A 26,242-nucleotide genomic window follows, 5' to 3' on the forward strand; every position below is an offset into this window, starting at 1 on the left:
GAATGAAAACAGAAAGACTAATTTACTTTTCCTCGAATTATCAGGAGTACAGAAAACAAAATGACCAATAATTTTAACAAAATGGAGTTTTGCATGAAAACAAATAACACAGTATGGGCACTTTTCAAGAATATCTGTAACTTCTTCGTAAAATTGGGATTAAATGGAGGAAATAATTTCCCATCAATATTACAGAAATGAAGGGTATCTGTGTTGAGGCAAATTTCACCTCCAAATGAAGAAACTCCCAAAAAAAATTTAAAGTAAAAACATAATACTACAAAGGGAACTATATAAAAAAAAAAAGATCTGTCTGAATTCCGTGGGGATAATATGAAATATGAAAAGAAAATGAAAATGAAAACCCTTTTAATCTAGACCTTGCTATCAAGCTCGCTGGACTCTAACTTCTGAGACTTCTCATTGATTGTGGAATAACTTCGACGTTCTTTGCCTCCAGGCTTTGATGTTGCATTTCCATACCATATCATTCCTATTACTGCTAAAATCATGCCAAGAACTACATGAAGATTTAAACCCTCTTTTCCAAATAAAAAGAATCCTAAAATTAGCACGAGAATAGTCTTCATGTGACCGATAACTTGAAAAGATACTGCTGTGAATCTCCCGATGCAAATGAATTGACTGAGATTGGTTCCTACCGCAATGGTGCATGACATGATGAGGAAGTACTGCAGGAATAACAGCACAAATCGTTAAGACACAAGACTAAGTGACAAAATATGGGCAAAAGAATACTAATTACCAAGCACTGAAGGTGTTAAAATGATACCGAGACAGATAAATTTTTTGAAGTAAGTAGGTATTACGTGGAAAGGACCCAGAAATTAAAACAAGGGTAAATTTCACGAGTTTTCACCCTGAAAATACACCCTTGAATAGTTCTTTGTCCAACTCACGAATTTTCATCCCCTTATAGCTATAGGCGATGAATCATGCAGATTGTTTATTTGAGGGTGGACACTAGATATTAGTGGGCCCATAAGGAAAAAATCATGTGTCATAGCTAATAATCTTTCTGATAAAATGCAGCAACAAGTCCATCACAAATTTTTGGGGCCGGCTGCATATATAGAGTACAACAAATAGCCACATTAAATGAAGATCTATTATTAATCCAATATTTGTATGTGTGTGTACAGGGCACCTGAAATTTTTGCATGCGTGCATGTATGAGTGAGGGCATGCCTTCGTGTGTAAAAAGTGCAGTCAAAGAGTAACTCATAAAATGTGAAATCAAAGTTGAAAGGTATTATCCAAACTCACCACCGCATTTAGATTATACTCAAATGCATCTATTCTTTTGCTTGTCAACCAAAAGTCGATGAAAGGCCCTAGTATTAGCAGTGATGCAGCCTGTACTGGAGCAGTATGACCAAGGAGGTTAAAAGATCCGAGCGAGTACTTCCTCTGAAGAAAGTGAACATACTACAGGAGAAGATTCAACGGTACGGTAAGTTTATGGGTTCAAAGAAATGGGATAATTCACATAATCAAAATTCAAGATACTAAGAAAACTAAATAGCAATTAAGAAGACTAAATACAAAAATAAATATGGTTTGTAGTTCTCAATAAATTGTACTACCACCCAACAAACAAATTACATATGTAAAATATGTGCATGTACCCATAGCACATCAATCTTCTGTTATGAAACATCAACTAAGATTTCTGCATACTCACTTGGATTCTGCTTCTATTAAGAAACATCAACTAAGATTTTGAACTGAACATTTGAGATTGGTTACATAAAAACTTTTACGATTCATTTTGTATGCTATAATAACTCATCTCAAAAAGACTAGCTACTGTTGTACACCAGTAGTCAGTAGTCACTAGTCACCTTGGACCAGTACTGAAGTAAAACATTCAACAAAGGACAGGAGAAAATGTTCTAACGAATGGATTAAACATAGATGCCACTAATGAGAACATAGTCAATTTACGAAGGTAAAATAGATGCATAAAATTTTTAGGGTTAACTGCAGCTATAGCCCAATTGTGGATAGATCCCCTGTAATTCTATTGGTGACAAACCCCTGGAGTGAATTTTTTATTCTTAAAGCACTTGAGCAGTAGTACAGGTGGTCCATCCACACAAATAATAGAACTACATGAGGTCTATACACCATTGGGCGATAGTACAGGGGGTCTATCCGCGATAAACCCAAAAGAAAATTTTAGATTTCAGTGAAAACGTCAAATTCCAACATTTCAGACATTTATAGAGGTCACGCACGCACACATGGAGTTCATATAACTTACATATTGTTGTAATGCAGTGCTCCAGACCGCTATAACAGCTGCTATCAAACCTTTAGTGTTTACACTCACATCATTAACAGTACAGACTGCAACGCCTGCAAGAACCACCATTATGCTGAGCTTTGTGTCTCGGGAGTAATGTATCTTGTCAAACAGAACTTCTAGAAGACATGATACTGGGATCATACACAACTTTGCAATCTGAAATGATCTTTATGTCAGTTTTACTCTATAGAAATATTTCATATATGTTTAATAGAAACCAACCTGATAGAATCCAACTGAGTTCCACATTAGACTAACATTCATCCCTACTATTGATAGATTTGCAAAAAAGACAAACTTAATCAGATCTGGCAATGGTAAATGGGAGGCCTGAATGTATCCCAACCAGCGAAGTACCAAAGCCATAAGAGTAGTGGTGGCAAAATGCAGTCCAGTGAGTGTTGTAGCTGCAGCAAACAATCAGAGAACATGATATCAGAACTGGCAAAGTCAGAGACGTATGAGATAACTGTTAATAACAAAGTATTTCACATGTGGAATAGCTAATCAGTGATGAAATTTAAAGAATGACCATACGCAGATTATCTAAAAGTAAAGTTTATTCGATCTATTCCCGTCAGAGTACACACCAAGATCAATGAAATCAGTAGTAAGATGGAAAGTTGAAAGCAAAATTGCAAATTCAGTTAAAATATTTGTCTAATGATTTTTTCATCTGCAATATCCTGAGACCAGGGCCATAACTTACATTTGATGGATTACATGCAATTCACATATGGAAATACCTATGATCAGGGGCGAAGCCAGGATATCTATCCAGGTCGAGCACTAAACAGTCAAGCATATTTTTTTTAATTGATATATTTAGTTCCATATGAAAAATATATTATTATTTATATTATAAGAGAAAATACTTGTAAAGAAGACTTTTTATTAAAATGGAGTGAGTATTATCATTTTAGGTGTATTATAATTGAATGGGTGATTTAATTGATGTTCACACATGACTTTAGCTTTAAAAAATTTAAAGATGAAACTTTTGGTGCAGCACACAATAAAATGAAAGTGTGTAGTGGCTAATGTGTAAATATAGCTCGATGCATATGTACCTAAGCCTAATATGCATAGAAGTGTGCTCAAATTCAGGTTGGGCACTTGCCCAACCTGAGCTACATGTGGCTCCGCCCTTGCCCGTGATACACTACTTTATACTAGTAACAATATATAGGATACCCCAGCGTAAAATAAAATACTGGACCAACTATCTAGAAAATTTTGAGTTAGCTTTGAACAAGGTACAAAAACTCTTCTAGCAGAAGATTATACAGCCATAAGTTCTTTAAGTTAATAATTGCAATAATTGCCTATATTTCGTATAGCAATACCATACAGAATTGAGCAAATGTGGCAAGACACAATTATTAGCCTCGATAACTGTACACTGAAAGAATGATCAAGTTGACACGTCAAGTACAAAAGCGTAGCAGCAATGCTTAAACATTTGTAACTTGTAGCTTGCACTAGAAAGCTACATGACCTGCTATTAATAAGATTATGAGAAAGTACAATAAGAGAAATAGATATTTTCACTTTTCCATTCTTTTCTGGGATGAATCATCTGCCACCTAAGCACAAGAACAGATAAATTAAATGCCAATGAAGCTTTCACAAAACCTAATGATAGACCCAAAAACTACAAGTTCAATATTCGAGAACATTCTCTCAGGTGTGGAAGACGAGTGATAAAACCATCAGGCAACCACTAATGAAGGCAGCCGATAGTTGCATGGTAGAACAAAGAGAGTGGTAGACTCGCAGTTGACATGAATGACATAATGGAATAAGACATTATGTCCATCATTAGAAGAGCTAAAAGAAGAGCATAATGGCAACACAAATAAGTGAAGATCTCGTTTCCCAGTAATTGGTTCAGTAGATGAAAGGAGAAGATGTTTCCCTTTCCTGAAGACGCCAATTCACATGCATAGAAAATGAATTAGAAGTCTTAACAAAAAAATTTATTTATGCAACAACCTTAGAAGAAATAATCATGGAATTATAGCATATCATATGTTCTTTATGCCACATTTCTAACATGTACGTAGATTTTCTTTCCATGTACTGGATTCAAATAATCATGCAACAACCTTAGAAGAAATAACCATGCAACAACCTTAGAAGAAATAATCATGGAATTATAGCATATTTTATGTCACAGTAATTAGGTCCATGTACTGGATTCAAATGTTTGGTCAACATGTCAGGTCTGACCTGACATAACCCAACATTATATTGATCGCAATGTCAATGCTGAACAAGAAACTTTGCTCATGAATTGCAATACTTTTTTGTCAATCATGTACGTAGATTTTCTTTCCTCTTTTCAGTTGTAAGTCATTAACCCCAAACATTTCAAATATATTTGAAGTACATATAAATATCACTGATAGTAAGAATACGTTTATTATTGACAACACCATAAAATTAAAATGTATAGATGCTCAATTTAGGATTATAATTCATTTTATAATAACCCATATTATCCCCTCCCTATCTAGGTTTAGCATGGCTTAATTAGCTTTTTTTACTCTTAGTGAGAAGGAGGTAATATGCAAATTTAGAATGACTGACGAGTCTTAAGCATTTTACTCAACAAAAATCACATGCATTGGGTGATTCTATTTATTTTATTTTGATATGAGAAGTGCTCAACTTTCCTTGGGGGTAATGGTGCCAAGAGACAAATGGTGTTGCCTCCCCCATGTGAAAATTAAACAATAATTCCTCACCAATTCAATTCCCAGCTGGGGTGAAAACAAAAAGAGAAGGAGAGATAGTCGAAGAAGAGAAAGAAAAGCCAGGGATCTTCAACCTTGAGGTATGATACACTCTAAACTTAACAAAGTAAATTCTAGTAATTTATAGCAATATAAATGTGGGAGGAAAACTAGTTTGATTGTTAGATGAGAATCAAGTTATAAATTGATGTTGGATTCATGAAAATAAAGTTAATAAAATCCGCTGAGGGCCTTACCGAAGGCCACCAGCAAGCACCGCCTCCTGCTACTCACCCCCGGCCATGGCGATGAGTGACAGTCTTTGAGCCGAAACCAAGAAAAAAAAACTATATATGGTGACACCTATCTAATCTAAGTATACTATGCTAAAATTGAACATGTTCACTGTCATGCCTGAAAACCGCGGTGGATGGATAACTCAGGTCACATGATGGCAATGACATGCGTATGAAACAAGTTTCGTCCACGTGTTAAGCCTGAGCACTTCAATAACATAGCATTTTGCAGCAACAAATGTATAGCACTTGCTGCTTGTGGAGATTCAGCGCAAAGCTACAAATACAAGTTCTCTCAAGTCTCAACTCCAAACCTATAGAAAATAAGATATTGTACATGCAGCATATTTGATAAGACTGCTCGAACTATAAAAGTATGGCTTCTGTGCGAAATCACTTTCCAGTATCTTGTTGGCAAATCTTTACTTCAACCTGCACTTAGATGGATATTAAAAGGGTTGAAAAAGCCATAGGGTGAGCCAAAGCTCAATGAGTATATTCCACACTGGTGCTTTTAACAGAGGTAACTATTATCTCAACAACAATGTGACTCAACTTCTTCATTTGCAGCTTTTGAAACATAAAAGTTTGTAAGATAATAAATGATACATGTTATCATAAGAAACTAAGACAATAGTTCTAGTTCTAGTTCTTTCTTAACTACAATATGGTTATAAATCAATGTCGTGAACAATTGGTATAAAACTTAAAATCATGATAAACGCAAGAAAACTGAAGTAGAATGTTTGAGAGAAACAAAAATGATTGTCATTTTACTCAATTTACCAACAGATCACTTGAACTATAATCTCAATAATCACATTCATGCATTTGGCAATAATCCCCTCACTTGGCAAGCTAAAGCTATGAATTGTCTCCCAGTAGCATGGGATGCAAGTACGCATCACCTAACAATTTCCTCCCAGGAGCAATATACACTTGCCCTTACCATAGGTTGTAGCCTTACCCGGAGTAAGATACACTTACCCTTACAATAGGTTACCTGTCAGCCCCATCACTCATGCCCAAAAAGGCTATTTCTCTTCTGTTGAACTGACAACTTCACTTATATGTGCATCCAATACCTTATGGCTGACTCGATCACTACACTTCGTAATGGACTTCTGGGATTTTTATACTGAGAATCATGATCAAATTCACTTTTTTCAAAATCACAAGATCAGGACACAAACAAATGCATAAAATTCATAAATTATTCTGTAACCTGTGTCAAACACCTATTTCTCAATTTCCATTAAAATAAAAAGAGATTCATATTTATCTTAATGATATATGAACAACATTGATTTATTACGATTCGCCTGGGTTGCATATCATGTTGTTTTAATAATCATCATATTTCACAATAAAGCATATTCAACCCCAATCCTCATTAATATATAATTAGGAGCACATATATAACCATTTTTCACCACACAAATAAATTGTCAACCCAATATATATATATAGGCTATTTATTGACTTCAAAATTAACTGGTGAGTAATCTACTCACCTCTCTACTGATATGAGTGTTCAATTATGATTCCCTTCATTTGAACAAGGTCCTCAAGGTTGAAGATCCCTAGCTTTTCTTCCTCTGCTTCTTCTATCTCTCCTCTCTATATCTCACTCTCTTTCTTTTTGTTTTCAGACCAGAAGAGAATTGAAATGTTGAGCGTTTTTATTTAATTTCACATGGGGGAGTCAAGAGAACACTCGTCTCTTGTCATTCCCTTCATTTGAACGAGGTCCTCAAGGTTGAAGATCCCTAGCCTTTCTTCCTCTGCTTCTCCTATCTCTCCTCTCTATATCTCACTCTCTTTCTTTTTCACTTGCAGACCAGAAGAGAATTGAAATGTTGAGGGTTCTTATTTAATTTCACATGCGGCAGTCAAGAGAACACTTGTCTCTATATGTCCCCAATGAAAACTGAGCATTTCTCATACCAAAATAAAATTAAAAAAAATTTAACCAGTGCATGTCATTGTGGTATGTAAAATGTTTAAGACTCCTTAGACATTCCAAATATGCATATTGCCCCCTTTCACTAAAAAGGAAAAAAAAACTAATTAAGGCTTGCTAGACCTAGTTAGGGAGGAGATAGTATGGGTTATTATATATTGGCCCAAATGATCGTTCATATAAATAGATTTATAGATATGAGGGAGCACCCGAATTGGCGAACATTATTTTGATCAGGACAAATCGACACTTACACTTTCAGATCGAATGTTTTCCACCATAAAGTATACATCAAAGAAATAACATTTCATATTGAGATATTAGGGTATTTTCTGCAATTTATCTCCAAGAGACTCAAGGAAACTCAAGTGAAGACAAGATTCTAGCTGCTTTAAGAATAGAACATGAGTACCCACTACTAATTTTGCCATCAGGTAGTTTCTTATTCATTTAGAGATCAACTTTTAAATCACTCTGGACCATAGGAAGCATATCCATCAAGCGGAGGCTGTTGAGGTTGATAGTTCTGACTCAGGTGTTTGTCATGGCATGGCCGGAGGCTGTTGAGGTTGACAATTCTGACTCAGGTGTTTGTCATAGCACAGCCGCACAGGTCACATGAAGAGAATAATGATTAATTCCTCCACATGTGATGATATATATTGATGTCTACTTGGAAACCACACTTAAACTTACTCATCCTCCATTATGGAGGGATCTCCATTCTCTCAGCATTTTGCAGATGCTAAAGATAAAAAATTGTTTGCGGGTTTCTTAAGTTGTAGGAATAGTTGGAAAAAAGAAACCAGCCCCTCCTGTTGTGAGATAATGGGAAGACACATATAATCTGTGCCCCAGCCCAATAAAGCCATCTCTATAAAAACTACAATAAGTGGGTCTACCTTTTTTCACAAAAAATCCAGTATGGTGAAAAGAGAAAGGGAGCCCCTTAATTTAAATGTCAAAACGACAAGAAATGCGTAAACTAATCAACTCTCAGATAAGGTCCTGCCAAACAATTCCATATGTACCTTTCTTAACATTCAAGAGTGACAGATATACCAGTATGAAATAAGAATGTGGAACAAAACATTTGTCAAAATACCTACTCTAAATAAACATCAAAATCAAGCATAATATGATGCATAATGATAATATGTAACCAAAGAATATACCAGTGTCTTAACTCTAACAGTAAAATGTCAGAACTATTAAATAGTGCATTTCAAGCATAGGTGCATCTATAGTGAAATGTTTCTACTCAGTGGGGATCATGCTTTAAAAGATCCCAAACGTTGTTATACTCTGTTTCGTCAGAAATTGAAAATTAAGAATTCGAGGATCTCTAGTGTTTGAAGAATTTGAATATACAAGACTATACTAGTTGTTTAGTAGCAAATGAAAGGACAGAATAAACTAAATAATGCAAATGAAAGTCTGATAAGTTTACCAAAACTGAAGCCATGAGTAGCCATTAGTGCTTTATTAACCATGATGATCCCAACAGAAGTTACAATATTGAACGACCACGCCGCAACATCAAGTGCCGCCTTTTTATCTGCCTTACTTGCTGGTGCCATATCGCAAATATATATTACCCTCTTAACTTGCTGAAATCACCACAAATTAGCTCCCATAGCAACAACAATAATTGTTTACCTGATAAAAACGGAGGGATTTAGAAGATAACAAGTTAGGTGCATAAGAAAATCATGAGAAATCAAAGAATGTACGAATGATTCATGAAGTGAATGGTTGTTATTTTAGATAAGAAAGTCAGATTATGCTCAGATAAAATGTTGGGAAGTAAAGAAGACTACAAAATCATCACATTTAATACAAGAACGCATCTGATTTGGCCTATGTGATGTTTTAACATATTCCTGAAATCAGAATACGGAATTTCCATCTAAATTCACAGATCCAAACTCTTCCATCTCTCTCACCATTCACAATTTAACTTACAAAACTAGCTATTCCCTCTATAATAATTCCACCAGATCCTGAAACCGATGACAGGGTTTATAAGTTAATCTAGATCACAAATCTAACTCTTCCTACATCTTCTGATAAAAGTAAACCACTTCAGCACGCTATACAGGATTCAACTGACCTAAGAAACACTATCCATATTGGGCTATATAAATTTTGCTGTTTGCCCAAAGGAAAATTAGTAATTCAGTTACAAGGACATCGCTTCTGATAGACCGAAGATAATATCATGGGAAGACACAATATAATTTTCAGTGTCTACCTTAACCAAAAAAGAAAGCCTGTAGATGATATTACAACTGTAACCTAGAACATAGCAAACTGTAGAGCATAGATAATCAAAACAGAAGTTTTAATTTTGATAAAGATCAATGACATTAAATCACGAAGCATCACGAAACCAACACAATCATATGCATCCTACACATGCATAATGATGCGACTGGAAATAACAATTCCACCTCATAATTCTCTTCTAACTCCTTATCCACCATTATGTATCAGCAACCAATTAGGCAAAAGATCACTCTTTTTATCATTTGGAGTAACAAAATCGACATATTAATATGACATGAGCAAATTTAACAACTGCAAACAAATTGGGTCACTATAAACATAGACCACGACTGGTTCTAGCCTGATACAGCAATTGGGTCGTTCCCAAATTTGAAGAGTAGAACAACTGAAGCACTAATTGAAAATTTAGATCCTCTCTACCGATTCTAATCTTGAAAATTACGCAATTAGTAGTCTATCACAACAATAACAAAGTAAATTTGTCACCAATTTAATACAATTTATATTCATCACGAAAAAAATTTCAGAAACAAGAAGGAACTCACCAGAGATCTAGAGATCAAGGGCTTCAGGAATCTGCCGGCAAAAACTCAAAGAGAGCAAAAAAAAAGAAAAGAAACAGCACTATAAAGATCTCATTTCAAATCTAGAGAGAGAGAGGAGGGGGGAGAGAGAGAGAGAGAGAGAGAGGCTTTTTATTTCATTAATTAAATTAATTAATTAACTAAATTACTTAATTAATTAATTAACTCTCTCTCCCTCTCTCTCTTAGTCCGTCTCTTTGTTTTCCTGCTGTTTCTTCTCTCTCGACTTTCTCAGATGAATGTGCGCCAAAAACACTGCTGGCTGTTTTATTATTATTTTTTAGGGGGAAAAAAAGGGGGTAAATTAGTCCTGCGGCCCCCACGAGAGTAACATGCTCCGAGAGCATGCGCCTCCTCGCCACATAACAGCATACAGTAGATCTGTCCTGTTAGTGAAAGCCACGCCGTAATACTAAAGTGGGTCCCACTGTTCGTGCTAATAAGCTCCTAATGAAGATCAAAGTTGTGGAAGAGACCAGTCTCAGTGCTCACCAGTTACCTAGCATAGCTCATCTTTATTGACTTTAATTGATGACTTTGATGTTCTAAGCAGATTTTTTTTTCACTTTAGTTGAGAAAAGTGATTTGAGTTGCATTTTGTAAAATAGTAGAGAAAAGTGATTTGAGCTGCATTTAAAAAAAAAAAAACCTAATTTTGCAAGCCCTTTCATCAATTAAAAATTTGATGTCGCTCATCAGTTAGTTAAAACATATCAGAAAATGTAGTATAATAAAAAGACAGATATCCAAACAACAGATTCAATATTAATTTACAGCAACAAGTGTTACGTGCGACGTTGCATCCAACTTTAACTCTCTAGCAAGCTAAGAGGGTGATTTGAATGCGACGCTAATCTTAAATTACTAACGTCAGTTTCTCTTCAGATTAACAATTGATCCAACTCTCATGATAAAAAAAATAACTCCATCCATAAGTATCAATGACATAATAAGTTTGTAATAAATTAGTGTTCAAAGTTTACTCCAATACAAAACCGGCAATGTCAATGTTCTTTACGTACCGTCTCTGATTATATATCTAGGTTGAGATGGTATAGAGATAACCTGTAGAATGAAACTGATATGTACTTATATAGGTGATTTGAATATTGAATTAACCCTCTATTTTAAAATTTTATTATTTCCAATCCATTATACCAAAACTTCTAGTAGTACTTAAGTTCTAATTTATTGCTAATATATAGCAAAAAAAAAAAAAAAAACTCCCCAGTCATGTATCTTGCGAACACGATTTTCGCATGATATACGCATATCCAACACTCATGTAATGAGACCCTAAAAAGTATTTTTCCCCCCAATTCATTCATTCATTCATTCACTTAAAAAAAGTAAAAAGAGTAATTAAAGGTTTCACCTTTTAAGAACAGACTATATCTTCACTGAAAAAGTAAAAGATATGAAGATATGTCACATAATACCAAATATGTCCAATCGTTATCAAATCAGAAAAGGAGAGGATTCTAACAAGGCCGCGTCCATTAATAAGAATAACATTGTTACATAATGAAGACGCGCCAAGATAACATCATTAGTGAAGTTATGAATCAATATCAATCATCCCCCATTATAATGCAATAAATAGAAGTTAAAAGATTACAGAAACCAATAACCAAGAGCAAGTTCCTTCAGGAGAACATGCAGATTCCTTTAGCTCAACATAGGATAAGACTGAGAATGAAATGAGTAGCGTATGATGGTGCGTGCAGACTAGCAAGCATTACATCTCATCATACAAGTACAAATGCTTGCGTGCATCCTTGTTTTAATTTTCATTTACATAAAGTTATTCAGTCAGGGATATAATATCCAAACATATGACTTTCAAGGTGACAAATAACCCATGATGATCATATCATATATCAGAGAGAAATTAAAGAAACTTCGATCAGTTGCCATCATGAGCCAGCAAACTCTCCAAAATGAACACACCAGCTTTTAGCCTTGAAGATGTCATGTTTTAATGCCATACGAAATGATCTTTGATTATTTGCTCCCAGATTGATGATCCCAAATGCCATCCATATGCCTTGCCTTTCATATACATTATTCATCAAAAGGGGGAGATCATAAATTAGACGAATATGAAAGTGTTCATATACAATATATTCATCAAAAGGGGGGAAATCGAAAATTAGAGGAATATGAAAGTTCATGACATGGTAATGAATGTACTGAATACATGCCCGTTGTACTTAAAACACATACAAGAAAGACAAGAAAAGAGAGATTTTATTTGAAGAAATGAGAAAAGAAAGAAAAACTATATGCACATTGCACAATGAGGGACTAGAAATAAAGCCTAGAAAACTTGGTTGGAAGCAGTTAAAGTACATGATAATGATTGACCCAGTGGAGGAGACTCATCAAAAGAACTGAATGGAAAAGTAGATTTATGTATACAGCCAAACCCCAAATTTTTGGTTAAAGGTTGTGTTGTTGCTGTTGTAGACAAGAAAGATAAAAACTATCTCATGCATGCATGACATTATTCATTAGATATACATTTGTGAAAGTCAATAGTGTGCTATATATTTAACGAACAACTCAAATTTACTTCTTTGGAACATTTTGACACATAAATTTTCAGACTTTATTAGTTTTTGCATGTGGAAATAAATGTCATGCATTGATTGGCTCAAAAAAATCCCACTTGCATTACAAGTTAAAAGAGCTACTTTCATGATGAAGTCACAAAAAGAAAATTGGCTATGCAATCATAGACTAAATATTTGAAGAATCACATATGGCAGTTATGTTGTATTGTTGGTTCATACTTCAATTGTCATGCCCCGAGCCCGTGAGCCCATTGGCACAGCGTAAGTCGTGGCGCAGTGTAAGTCATAGGACCCATTGAGAGCAACTCATTATTTGGTTCAATCCACTGTCAAAAAGTGTTCATGTGATACCCCGACATGGCAATTTTGGCGTCGTACCGGTGTCGGATGCGGTTTGGGTACGTTTCCGCACCCAAACGGAGGGGACACGGAAGCAGCTCATTTCCCACGTGTCGGGGAAGCTCGGAGATCGAAGACGAGGTCGGGGAAGCGTCGGGGAAGCTTTGACGAGGTCGGGGAAGCTTCGAAGAGGAACAGGGTTTCGGTAACGAGATATTCTCGTGGCGGCGTCAGGAGAGAAATGAGATCTAGGGTTTTCAGTTAAGTTGGGTTTGAGTTTGGGTCTGTTTATTTTCAGCACCCGTTTTGATTTTTTTTTTTTTTTTGAAATAGTTAGGCGGGTCATTTAAGCGGGCCGTTTAAGCGGGCCGCATAGCTTTTTTTTTTATGCTTATGTGGAATATAAAATCAAAGAGTTTACTTTATAATTTTAAGGAATGAGCTTATTTCTCAATTTGAAATTAAACATAGTAAAATTGCTATAGTATATATTGGTTATTTTGAATCTCAGTTTATACATCTATAATATATATCCTATCTATTATAGGAGATAGGTAATAGTAATATGTATACTACGGAGGAGGAGCGACGGAAGAGAGAAGAGAGATTAATCGCGTATCGGCTTGCCATACGGAGAAGCACAGAATTTGTGGCGTTGGTAAGTGAGATGACACAATCCCATCGGGCAGGCATCGTCATCACCCCAGATTCATGTGGGGACGACAATTTCACAGAGAAGTCGATCGGGTTCGCACGGAGTGTCGGGGATATAGCACATTTGAGATTAGGGGGGGATTACTGTCACTACAGATCTACCAAAGCACATAAATTTTTGGTGGGCTTGGTACAAGGCGATATCATTTTTTCTCATATTATATATATAATATATTATATTGATAGAACTATGGCAGAGCTTTGGTAATGCGGAATATTTTTCAATGTGAACTTGAGTAGTGAGGTGGCCTAAATCTCAACCTCGTAAGTCATGCCTCGAAAGATGACGCCTCTTTATCGGGTAGGGTATGGTGATTGAGCCCTGCTCTCAAAGCATGATGTACGGGTGATTGGCCACCTCACTACCAAGTCAATGAGAAACTTGGCTAGAAGTTTTTTGGCCTATATCTCTCATCTCTCGATACTCTCTCTATATATAATATAGTTATATATATTATATTATATATATATAATTTAATATATATATATAGTTGTGTCCTCGTACCCTACTTTTTACAAATTTGCCGTGTCCCGTACCCGTACCTATGCAACCTTGGTGCTAGCACTAGTGCTATCGAGTCTTTTAACTTCACTATTGCACCCTTCAAATGCTGCTCACTCAATATTCGATGTGGGACTATCTTGGGGTATTACATCAATTTTCTTCTTCTCTCATTTCTTTGTTTTCTTATAAATTGACATGCATCTCTTATTTTCCTCTCTTAGAAATTGGAAGATATGCTTACAGTTACTGGGAAGAACGAAAAATAACTAGGATTTCTTTTAAATTTAAAGTACATAAAAGATTGATCCTCTCATTTTGTTATGTGATGGAGAAACTTCTATTCTTATGATAGTTTTTGGCCAAAAATACGCAGATGATAGCTATTTTATATACGCTTGAAAGTGTTTATCCAAAAACAAGCAAAGAGGTAGCATTTTGACCAAAACTAAAGAAATAAATATCACTAAAAATGACAAAAACTAGTTGTTAAGCCATAAATCCTAGATAGTTTTGAATAAACTCTTCACATGTTATGCATTATTGTTGCATCTCATCTTTACTCTCTTAACCTTCCTCTTTCAATTGATGATGATATTGGTTAATGCTTCTTGTTTCTTTTCTACATTTACTGAGAAAATGCAGATTTTCAATTTAACGGATTCCGGTCAAGCTTTGATTTTGATCAATCAATGTTGGAGCTAGTTATTTTGATTTGATCAGAACTTAGAACATACTAATACCTATTTTGCAGCAGTAAAGCATGGGTTCACAAAAAAAATATACCATTAATTACATTTTTTGGTGCCCACAAAACCATAGTTTATCATATATAAATAGGTTTTTTACTGGGAACCACCGTAAGGCTCTATTTCACGTTACCATCCTTAATTACTCGAGGTTTAGAAAAAGTAACCCGAGTTTAAAAAGAGCAACCCGATGTGCCATTCTATCAACATATAACTACCTATGCATATTTTCATCCAATTTTTTAGTTAATATTAATGAAATATCGATTATATCCCTAATGGGATTACAGGTAACTCCCTTAGTTTGGGTTTATTGATGAAACCACCTCGAAGTTCCAGTCTATCTCACGAAATTATCCTTAATTATCCAAGTTTCACTATACGATCCTAAATTACAGTCCTCTTGGTTGTAATTTAAATGATGCTACAGAAGGATGATGACAACGAAGATGATTGTGGTTAAGGATGTTAATAAAACTTGGGTAATTAAGGGTGGTATCACAAATATAGGCCTTAACTTAGGGGTTGTTCCTTGCAAATGTCCCATTAGAGGTATATTTGGTTTTCCATTAATATTAATGAAAATTATACAAGAATGAGTATAGGTGGTTACATGTTGCTGCAATGGCATATAGGGGTGGTTTATTGAAACTCGAATAATTAAGGATGGAAACATGAAATAGGACCTAACTTAGGAGCGGTTCCATTTAAATAAATAAATTAAAGAAACCTTTTCACCCATATATATAAACCCCGCAAAAAAGAAACAATGATGCAGCTAACGTGCTAAAGTTAGGTGCGGGAAAACCCTCTAACCCACAGAATACTCTCCTTGGGTTTGAAACTAGGAAAATGGTGTAACTAATTTTTTTTTAGGCAATATCTTATTGTTTATTTGAATATAATTTCGCAGCCAAGATGCAAGTACAGAGCTCCCACAATCCAACCCCACCACTTAACAACAAGGCTTAAACTGATTTCTTGCTGTCAAATATGCCATAATATCTTTATAGAGGTAACTCTCTCCTTCTCCAATCTACAAACATAAATCTTAATGCCAATTCCAACTAATATGCAACACCAATGTTACTACAAAGTATTAATTCATCAATTTGACAGTTAGTTGTTAAAGTTGTCTTGTGGGATTTATTTTAACCACATACCTACGATTATCCCTATGCCAGTCTCTAATGACCTAACAATATACAATAGGCCTAACCCTAAATTTGTTATTCCCTACCAAATAGAAAATAGATTATTCCGACTACATAATTGGTATGTAACGAATTTAAACAATAGAGTATGTAAGCATAGATTGATGAAGAGTTTAAATGTGTTTCCTACTATTAGTACAAAGCTTAAGACTTTATTTTTCCTGACTGACTAAATCATTTGAATGCATTGCGTCACTGCATGTAATTAAGTAACACTCACGTGAAAGTTTTAAATGCCAAGTATCAACAAAAAAAACTATTTAAATTTTCGAAAGAGAAAATCATGTTTATCTTTGCTTGAAAGATGACATGTTGTATAACTGCACAAGGAGTATCAAAGATGTGGCAGGGTCTTTTTTCTAGCTTTTTATTTTATTGTTTTGAAAAGCTTAGAGAAGACTCACTTTACCCCTTCAAAGAGGGTTCTTCTCTCTCCTCTTTTGCTTAGTCTTATAGATGGATTCATCTAGATGGACTGACAGCTAAAAAAATAACTCAAAAGAATAATAGAAACTCGAAAGGAGTGTGAAAAATGTGTTCCTAGAAAGGATAAGAGAAGAGGGTGCAGCAGAAAAAGATTCAAAAGAAATGCAATGATGCTAGCTTATTAAAATATACATCTAGCTTTACAGCCTCAATTATGACTATGGAAGAACAATTAGTGTGGGAGTGAGGAGAGAAGACCGGAGAAGGGGAAAATTGTATTTAAGAAATAGGAAAAGGAAAAAAGCAATCTAAAATGAAATCATCAAAAAACTGGTTTGGAATGTAGAATTTACTATATCTACAAAGTGCATGACATCAAATATACATGGAGAGTGAATATTACCTTAATTTATGCAAAGGTGACAAAATGGTTTTCCAATATAAACTAGGTTAGAATAACCCTTTGTGTGATTATAGTTCACCTAACATATATTTCAAACTAAAAAATGTGATTGAATTGCTTATAGAAGTATATAGGTAGTAGATTACATCTAAGGTTTTGAGCGGGCCTAGGGTTGAAGAACTTATTCATATAGTAGGCATAACATAGAACTCAAAATGAAATTTGCAAATAAGCAGTTTACTTACAGACAACCCATATGGAAATTTACAACATTCGCAGTAGCCCCGTGTATGGAAAATTGTAAATTAAAGATGTGACACTACATTATCAGGACAAATGGATTTAGCCACAGCCGAACAAAACTTTAATGTTCAGTTCTGGGAAGCAGAATCAATTATTTCTAAAGACCACGCTGAGTATTAAGTATCAAAACAACCAAGATAACAAAAGATATCAAATGAATCACATTTAGACTATTTAATGCATAATTAACATGGAGAAAGTTAAGTTCATAAAAATTGTTAAAGCGTTAAATAGAATGCATGTTTCAGCAGAAAAGAGAAACCAAGTATTATAAAGATTCCTAACCTTGTACTTCGATGGTGCAGTTCCAGTATATCCTGCCAAAGGTTAGCCAAAGAAGCCTCTACACTTTGATGATCCACATAAACATTTCTTGGTCCACCTTGATCCAGCACCATTGCTATAATCTATGCCAAGGTCACCTTTACTTAGACCATAATCATATGTGAGCTCCGTCATGGGAGGAATGTGCTTAATTGCAAAAAACATGATGTGTGGGTATCCCTCATCACCATGGTCATGCTGAACAGGCTGCCAGAAGACATTAGGGGAGCAACTATGGTTCATGAATCGTGCTATGTTTCCCATATTCTTTGCATTTATAGCAAAAGGTAAGGGCTTAGGAGCCTCACTCGATTGAGAAACATCGAGCTCTTCAAGCAATTGAGGTATATAATTCCACTTAAGTGTATTACCATCCGTAAGCGCTTGAAAGATGTACTCATTTTCCTCACCATAGTCATAAACTCTGAACTTATCCATGACTTCACCTGTGTATTCACAAATGAAAGTGCCAGCACGAATTGGATGCCAAGACCTAAGCCCCCAACCTCGGTCCTTTGTCTTAAACACCTCAAATTTAAGTTTACCACCCTTTTGAGTGACTCTATTCCGGCAATTTACAGAGCAAGGACAAGACCCACTACATTCATATATTAGAGGCCTACGGCTAACGAGAAGCCCATTAGAGCTATAAGGAAGATCTCCGCCATTTTGTTGTGCGCATAAGCAATTTTTATCCCCAGGAAGGCAAACATTTTGGCACATGCATTTATGCAAAGGTTTGATGAGGTTGATCGGACTCAAATACTTAACTTTGGTCACATAGGTGAAATGGCTTGGACCCTTCTCATAGTCAACATCATTAACAAGGCAAACCGGTATGTTTTCACTACCAGAGGATATGTCAGGAATAATAACGCTTCCTCTTGATGACGGATTATCTATCCATTTTTGGGTTTTTCTCCACATTGCAATACCTTCAGGTTGCCCCGCTTCTCTAAGCAGCTTGAATTTAAAAACATTGAACCCCGCCTTCCCTTTGTCAACCCATGATTCATGAACCTTATAAATCCCATCGTAAATATATATCTTACCATTCTGACAAGTGAAATCTTTTGCACTTCGGACAACCCTAATCTCAGTACCACGGTGCAAGCTTCTCTCCAGAGCAAGATTCCCCCTTTCAAGCTTTTGATCATCCTTACCAGCAGAACCTCCTTGACCACTATAAACAATGGCATCCACATCATCATCTTCATTGTCGTAGACACCAGCAGACACAATGCAAACAGCCACAACATCATTTTCATTATCAAACTTTGCAGTCATAGTGTCAATTCCCGCCATGATCTGAGAATGCAACCCTATCAAACACATCTCAAACCTAAAATAGAACATATCACCAACCTCAACCCCTGGAACTGGACCCAACTTCTTGTTCATATTTATCCTCAACTCGCTGTTCGTCATGATAGGCCCAACCTTGAGGTCGGAACGTTTACTTCCATCCTCACCCATCTATCTGCTGAACCCTTCTACGAAGAGCATCAAATGTCATAAGGATCACCTCCACCGACTCCCTCGCATCATGAGAAGAAGGGAGCAGGCCCCCTGTGTCATGTCGTCCATATACTTTCCTAGGTTTCTTTGGTGGTTTCTCCTTCTTTTCACCTGTGCTCTTCGCATCAGAACTACCAACTTTAGATTTCCGGCCCGACGTTGATGCCGAACCGTTAGCGCTCCTGCTGTTCAGTGGGGTTGCAAAAACTGGTTTTTGGTTCGAAGGTTGTGGAGAAGCTAAGTTTGGAAACAACGGGACGAAGTTTGGACGAAAGAGAGAGTCAGACGCAGAAGCAAAGGACCCAGAGGGTGTCACAAAGACAAAGGGGGAATCTCCAGTAGAAGGAGGAGCATATGAATCGAGCCCAAGTGATGAAGGGCGCATTGGAGCTATGGTTCTCAAAGGTTTCACATCCAAAACCTCCATTTCTTGAGATGAACGATGAGTATGATTCGAATAACCCTCCATTATTACAAATTCACTGCAGGATACACAGTTATGAAATTAACCCAGATGAAATTTAGAAGCAAGATAAGATTTTGAGAATTAAGGCGTGAATAAAAACGGACGAATTTAAAAGGGTCAGAAGCAATTCATGAAATAAGAAAGGGATCGAGAGATCTGCGTACCTTAGCGTAGGGTTTGAAGTCGGACTCTTGTAACCTCTTCTTCTTTCTAAAATTGAACTCCAGAACCCTAAATCTCGTCGCGGGATGAACTGTTTCTCTCGGTTTTCTCCACTGATTGGGGAATTTTAATGCTTCCTTTCTCTGCTGGCATCGGTTTGTACAGAGGCTCTGAGAATATATTTGATTCGAGCTGAGTCAAGTACGTTACAGGTGGATAGATTCTGGACCGTCGGATTGCATCACGCACGTTGAGAGTGGTATTTATCTACATATTAAAGTTTTGGGATAATTGTATATCAGTCCCTTACATCAATATTAATTGCGAAATTGTCCGGAGGATCTTATTATATGCTTATTACTTAGTCCCTTAAATCTTCAATTTTCTTGCCAACTCATCCATGTTGCTAGATGGAGTTAATAATCAAGTGTTAAATATAACAGAAATTGTTAGATTGCCCGTTATACCCCTACCCATGTCAACTCTCTCATTTATTACCATATTTACCCAGTATCTAATGGCTTAAACCCAAACCCACTTCTCTAAAACTCAAATCCACTTACTTTTTCTCCTCCAATGGCCATCTACCTTCCAAAACTCAATATTAAGCTTTTTACCATAGTTAGATTTCCTCTAAATCATATAAAATTTTCTAAATTTGATTTGAAATGCGCACTATTTCTCTTCATGCCAAGGGCAACAAGGTAATTTTAGATGTCGGGTTAATGTTTAACCCAACTGTGGTCGGATTAGTTAACAGAATTTCTAACAAAAGGATCATTTGGCAAGAAAATTGAAGATTTAAGAAACTAATAGGCAAATAATGAGATTTGAGGGCCTCTTTAGCAATTAAGGTTGATGTAAGGGTCTGATATGCAATTAGCCCTAAAGCTTTTGGAATAATCACTGCAGTTACTGTAGAAATCTACAATGCCTTCCCAAAGAGTCCTTTATTTATGCTAATTAAGAATATATATAAGTTCAGCTTGCAATATTCAAGGATATGCTTTGCATAGAAATTTTGCGAAAGGTTCTTTAGTTTTGTACTCACTTTGTCACCCTTGGAGACATGGGTCACAGTCACACGAAGTTGCAGGGTTATTGGTGTTTACATCAAAAATTAATGTGTGATTTGGGAGTGTTGAACTTAATTTTGGGTCTATTGATCTTTTTTATTGGTTGATCTTCTAGTTGTGGATCAAAACATATGCTTTGCTACATAAATAACAGAGGTTAGAGACATTGGAGGGTTTTTCCTTCTGCATGCCCTCCGCAGTTGAGTTAGTGACGTTTTCTAATTAATTTGAAGAGAAAATTAGAGTGTCATATTATTTGACTTTTTGTGTGTAAAATTGTGTTACTTTGGTTTAGTGGAGATCACCATTATTTATAGAGAATTTACATGGGCACGTTGATAATTTTTGTTGGGTGAGTGCAATGCAAGCTCAATACATGTTTTACACGCGTGAACAGTTGGTTGACCGAGTCAGCTTTTGCATAGTGATGGGACTATCAGACTAATTGTGTGTCCAATGAGCTCTGAAGGCTCTGGCTCTAACATTTATAATGACCGACGCCACATTAATGGCCTGATGGTGACTAGATGCCGCATTGAAGGCGCTAGCTCTACATTCATCGAATGCCATGCACCATTTTGTCCTCGCTTGTTAGGCCACTGTATGGTGTCTGGGCAGAGCAAGAAATGCCTTTTGTCTCGGAGCCGGTCATCCAGGGAGATCCAAGTCAGGAGGGCATTTCGTCTCAAATTTGATTCTCGTCTCAAATTTGATTCTCGAGACAAGTCGACCATCTGAGTGTTCAGGTCATGGATGTTTTTAGAGTTGTCCGATTTATTGTCACATGTTCACTCTTTTTGACTTAGTAATTTCCATGTTATAACAATTGGCAATAGAAAATTGGGAAGGAGTACTGACTACTACGGAAAGCATGGGTAAGGTTTTTTTTTAAAGGGTTATTTTGTATTAGTCCGCCAAATCTTCAATAATTCTATATTGCTCCCTCAAATCTCAATAACTGTTCATTAGTCCTTTATTTCCTAAAGGACCTTTCAATTTGGTCCCTCAATGACCAAAATGCCTCTTAGTTATGATTTCTCTCTTAAAATCCATCTTTTTCTTAAGAAAAATGTCTTTTTTCGCTTCGATACTCTAGAGTTCACATCTTTTTAACTGTAATATCCCCAAAGTTTTTTGACACTTTGATACAATAAAGTTTACACAATTTTGACTTTGAAACCTTAATGTTTTTTTTCTAACAATTTTGTTATGTTAAAGTTTACATGTTTTAGCTTCATTTTCATGCTATTTGGTATTTTTTTTCTAAGCGATTAGAAGTATGATGTATTTTTCACTTATGAAGAAAATGAAAGAGCGATAGCTAATGTAATGTTGACAGAAGTTTTCAGAAACTCAGACGTTTCACAGTACTTATTTGCAAATAAATTCAAAGAACAAGTGTGAACTTACAAAAACACAAAATAAACTCTTTTACACGACTTTAAAATCAATGTTAATCTTCAAAAAAATAAGTTATTAAAAGTTATGTAAGTTGTTATTATTATTATTATTTTATTATTATTTTTTTGACGAGGAAACTTTCCTATCTAATTTTCTGTGGATGTTCCTGGAGAGAGTCAAACTTGAGACCTTAAAGTACTACTCATAACCAGTTTACCAACTCAATTAGACTCTTGAGAAAAGTTATGTAAGTTGTTATAGTTGCATTAATAACAAAAGTTCCTTGAAATTTTTTCAAGAAGTCCAAGTTTGCAATAGTTTTTCTTAATTTTTTTTTTGATCGAAAAACAGGGGTTATAACCCCGTTCATTAAAAAACCAAAAACAACAAAAGATTGTTAATTACAAAAGCTTAGACACAAGCAGTGTCTAAAAGGTTGTAATATAGAAAGATAGAATTTCTACTAGTATTGATGCATAACTTTCTTCTTCCAAAGATCCATGAAGATGAAGAGAGGGCCTTGCCGTCATTCACCGTTAACACAGATTTAAGGGAGAACCAAAGCCAGCCATACATGTGCATAGTAGAAATTAAACTTTCTATGAAACAACAAGAAAAAACATAAAAGATAAGGATATCTAAAAAGATATTTACATAAGATAGAAGCCAAAAAAATATGATCCAGAGAAATATCTTCTGCCTTCAAATACTTGCACGGGAGAGAGGAAAATTTTCCAACCTGGCAGACAATTCCCTAGCCGCTGCACCCTTCCCATTACCTGACCATTCATATAAGCCATATATTGCATTATTAACAATCTTCTTGTAGGAGAAACAAGATTTATCAAATAAAGTTTTATTCCTACTGATCCAAATGTTCCAGCAGATATAGGAGAAAAAACAACGCCAAATATAACCAGCACCTCCTCGAAGCATGCTAACAATATGTAATAAATCTGAAAAGGATGATGGCCATGTAAAAGGAAGATAGTAGCTTTTAAAATGAGACCAGACATGTGATGTTATTGTGCATGAGAAAAACAAATGATCCCTGGTTTCTGGTTCTGAACTACAGAAGATACACATCGAATCTCCTATCCATCCCTTAGACAAAAGATTATCCTTAGTATGAAGTTTGTTACTGCATAGGAGCCAGATAAAGAAACTGATTCTAGATGGGGTTTTGGTCTTCCAAGTAACTTTAGAATGAAGTGATAGGATACCTCTTTGGTTAAGAAACTGATAAAAGGACTTGACTGTGAAAATACCAGAGCTTGTAAGCAGCCATCTAGGACTATCTGGTGAAAATGAAATTTGAAACCCCATTAAAAGCTTCATTAGATTATCTTTTTCCATTTGAGGAGAAGAAGAGATGCATCTTCTCATGAGAGGTCTCCAATGCCAAATTGAATTTCTCAGAAAACTTTGGCTGGCAATAGTAACATTTGGAGATAGAGCTAGCTTATATATAGAAGGATAAAGGCTGGCTATGGAGTTGAAACATGTCCACTTATCCTCCCAGAATCTGATTGAATCACCTAGACCCAGAGACCACGAGATATTATGAAGAAACTCATGCTTAAAAGATAAAACGTCATTCCAGAAATGTGATTTTGATGCTCCTGCAAGTGTCATTTGAAGGGGTTGGCCTCTGTTACAATATAGTTGACGAAGGAAATTTCCAGTAATTGAATGTTGATCAAGACATTTCCAAAGCCACTTTGATAGCAAAGCAATATTAAACAGACGGATATCCTTAACTCCTAATCCTCCTTCTGATTTGCTTAAACAAACTTTTCTCCAACTGACTAGACACTTGAAGCCACTTGCTTTATCAGATCCTGTCCAAAGAAATCCTTTTCTAATTTTGTCAATTTTTTTTGTTACCCAAATTGGCAATCTGTAGAAGGACATGAAATATAAAGGGATTGAAGAAAGCACAGAGTTAAGAAGTACTAATTTCCCTCCATAGGACAAGAAATTCCTCTTCCAAGATGCAAGTTTTTTATGGAGATTGTCAAAGATAGGTTGCCATTCAGATTTGGTCAGCTTACCATACTTGAGAGGCATACCTAGATATTTTATAGGAAGAGAGTCTACTTTGCATCCAAGAGAATTTGAAAGAGTATGTTTTTTCATGGGATTTTTACCAAAGTAGACAATGGAAGACTTAGAATAGTTTATAGCCAGACCTGAGACCTCCTCAAAGAAATAAAGTATAGTTTTCAACACTGAAATGTCCTTGAAAGAGCTTTTGACGAAGAGAAGAGTATCATCTGCAAATTGGAGAATTCTCAACTGATTAAGAGGTAACTTTATATTAAGATTTGACAAAAGACCCTCTCCAACATTGTTGTGAATCATTTTGTTTAAAACATCAACTGCTATATTGAAAAGCATTGGAGATAAAGGATCTCCTTGCTTTAGACCCCTCTTACAAGAAAAGAATTTAGAAGGATGCCCATTAACTTTAACAGAACACTGAGAAGAAGAGATGATGTGATATATCCATGTGCACCACCTACTTCCAAAACCTCTGGCTTTGAGCAGACTAAGGAGAAAATTCCAGTTGATGGAGTCAAAAGCTTTTGTGAAATCAAGCTTTAGCATAGCTACTTCACTCTTCCTTTTAGAACAGTAATGAATCATCTCATTTGCCATCACAATAGAATCAAGAGTTGATTTACCTGGCTGAAAAGCTGTTTGGGTAGATGATACCAAATTTGGAAGAAAAATAGCCAATCTGTTTGCAACAATCTTGGAAATTTTTTTGAAGATACAGTTAATTAAACTGATTGGTCGGAAATCCTTGGCTAAGACATTGCCTTTGATTTTGGGTATAAGAGTGATGAAGACTTTATTTATCCTACATAAGCTAGAAGGATTCTGATGCAAATGAATCATCAAGCTAACCAAGTCAGTTCTGATTACATCCCAAAAATTCTGATAAAAAGCCATAGAAAAGCCATCCGGACCAGGGGCTTTATTTGCATTCATACCAAAGACTGCTGTTTTGATTTCATCCTCAGAAAAAGAGTCTTCTAAGGAGGAAAGGTCTAGATTGTCATTTGGATAAAGGTTTGACCAATTAATAGAGATATTTGGATTAGAAGTCTGCCCAAAAATGGATAAGAAGTATTCACAAAAAGTATTAGAAATATCTATATCATTTGACAGTTCTTTTCCTTGGTGATTGATGGATGCAATGAAGTTTGCATTCCTATGAAAAGTAGCAGTCTTATGGAAGAAAGCTGTATTAGCATCTCCCTCCTTTAACCATTGAATTCTAGATCTTTGATGCCAATAGATTTCTTCTTCCTGGATAATGGAAGAAAATAAAGTTTGAAGAGATTTCCTATCTTTGAGTTCTGACTCTGAAAGAGGCCTTTGTTCTTCCAGTAGATCAAAAGAATTTATTTTAGAAAGAAGATCAGCTTTCCTAGAAGAGATAGATCCAAGAACATTTTTTGTCCACCATTTAATTATTCTCTTGGTAAGATTGAGTTTTGTTATGAAGACATCAACAGGGTTTCCTTTGCAGTTAAAAGAGTTCCAGCAGCTACTAATATAAGGAATGAAATCAGGATTAAGAAGCCAACTCCTATCGAATCTGAAAATTGGAGGACTAGGAGGAATGCCTTTGCTATCAAGAACAATAGGAGAGTGATCAGAGCCCATGGCTGGAGGGGAAAATTGGAGAGAGGAAGGGTATTTACTATCCCATTCAGAGCAGATAAGAAACCTATCTAGCCTTGCTAAAGAAGGAGATTCACGTTTATTAGACCAAGTAAAAGATCTACCTGATAGAGGAAGGTCTGTGAGGCATAATTTGTTAATGAGATCTCTGAAAGAATTAGAATCCCTATA

The 26,242-nt window shown here is 35.7% G+C and overlaps 2 protein-coding genes across 2 annotated transcripts; both read right to left on the reverse strand.

The window, feature by feature from the left end:
* Positions 1-121: 121 nt before the first annotated feature.
* Positions 122-10,415, reverse strand: LOC109827139 (UDP-galactose transporter 2-like). Its single transcript, XM_020394101.1, has 6 exons — positions 10,164-10,415; positions 8,780-8,988; positions 2,555-2,739; positions 2,288-2,488; positions 1,288-1,449; positions 122-692 (listed from the first exon to the last, which is right to left on the reverse strand). Exons 2-6 carry the CDS (start codon positions 8,907-8,909, stop codon positions 375-377), a joined length of 996 nt encoding a protein of 331 aa, XP_020249690.1. The 5' UTR covers positions 8,910-8,988; positions 10,164-10,415; the 3' UTR covers positions 122-374.
* Positions 10,416-11,769: 1,354 nt separating this feature from the next.
* Positions 11,770-20,051, reverse strand: LOC109827134 (histone-lysine N-methyltransferase, H3 lysine-9 specific SUVH1-like). Its single transcript, XM_020394093.1, is given in 4 exon segments — positions 11,770-12,254; positions 17,714-19,223; positions 19,225-19,752; positions 19,901-20,051. Coding segments are annotated over 2 exon segments (1,983 nt in total). The 5' UTR covers positions 19,740-19,752; positions 19,901-20,051; the 3' UTR covers positions 11,770-12,254; positions 17,714-17,755.
* Between the last annotated feature and the right edge of the window lie 6,191 nt (positions 20,052-26,242).

This window comes from Asparagus officinalis, unplaced genomic scaffold (assembly GCF_001876935.1).
Source record: "Asparagus officinalis unplaced genomic scaffold, Aspof.V1 AsparagusV1_Un53, whole genome shotgun sequence".
Classification (NCBI taxonomy): domain Eukaryota; kingdom Viridiplantae; phylum Streptophyta; class Magnoliopsida; order Asparagales; family Asparagaceae; genus Asparagus; species Asparagus officinalis.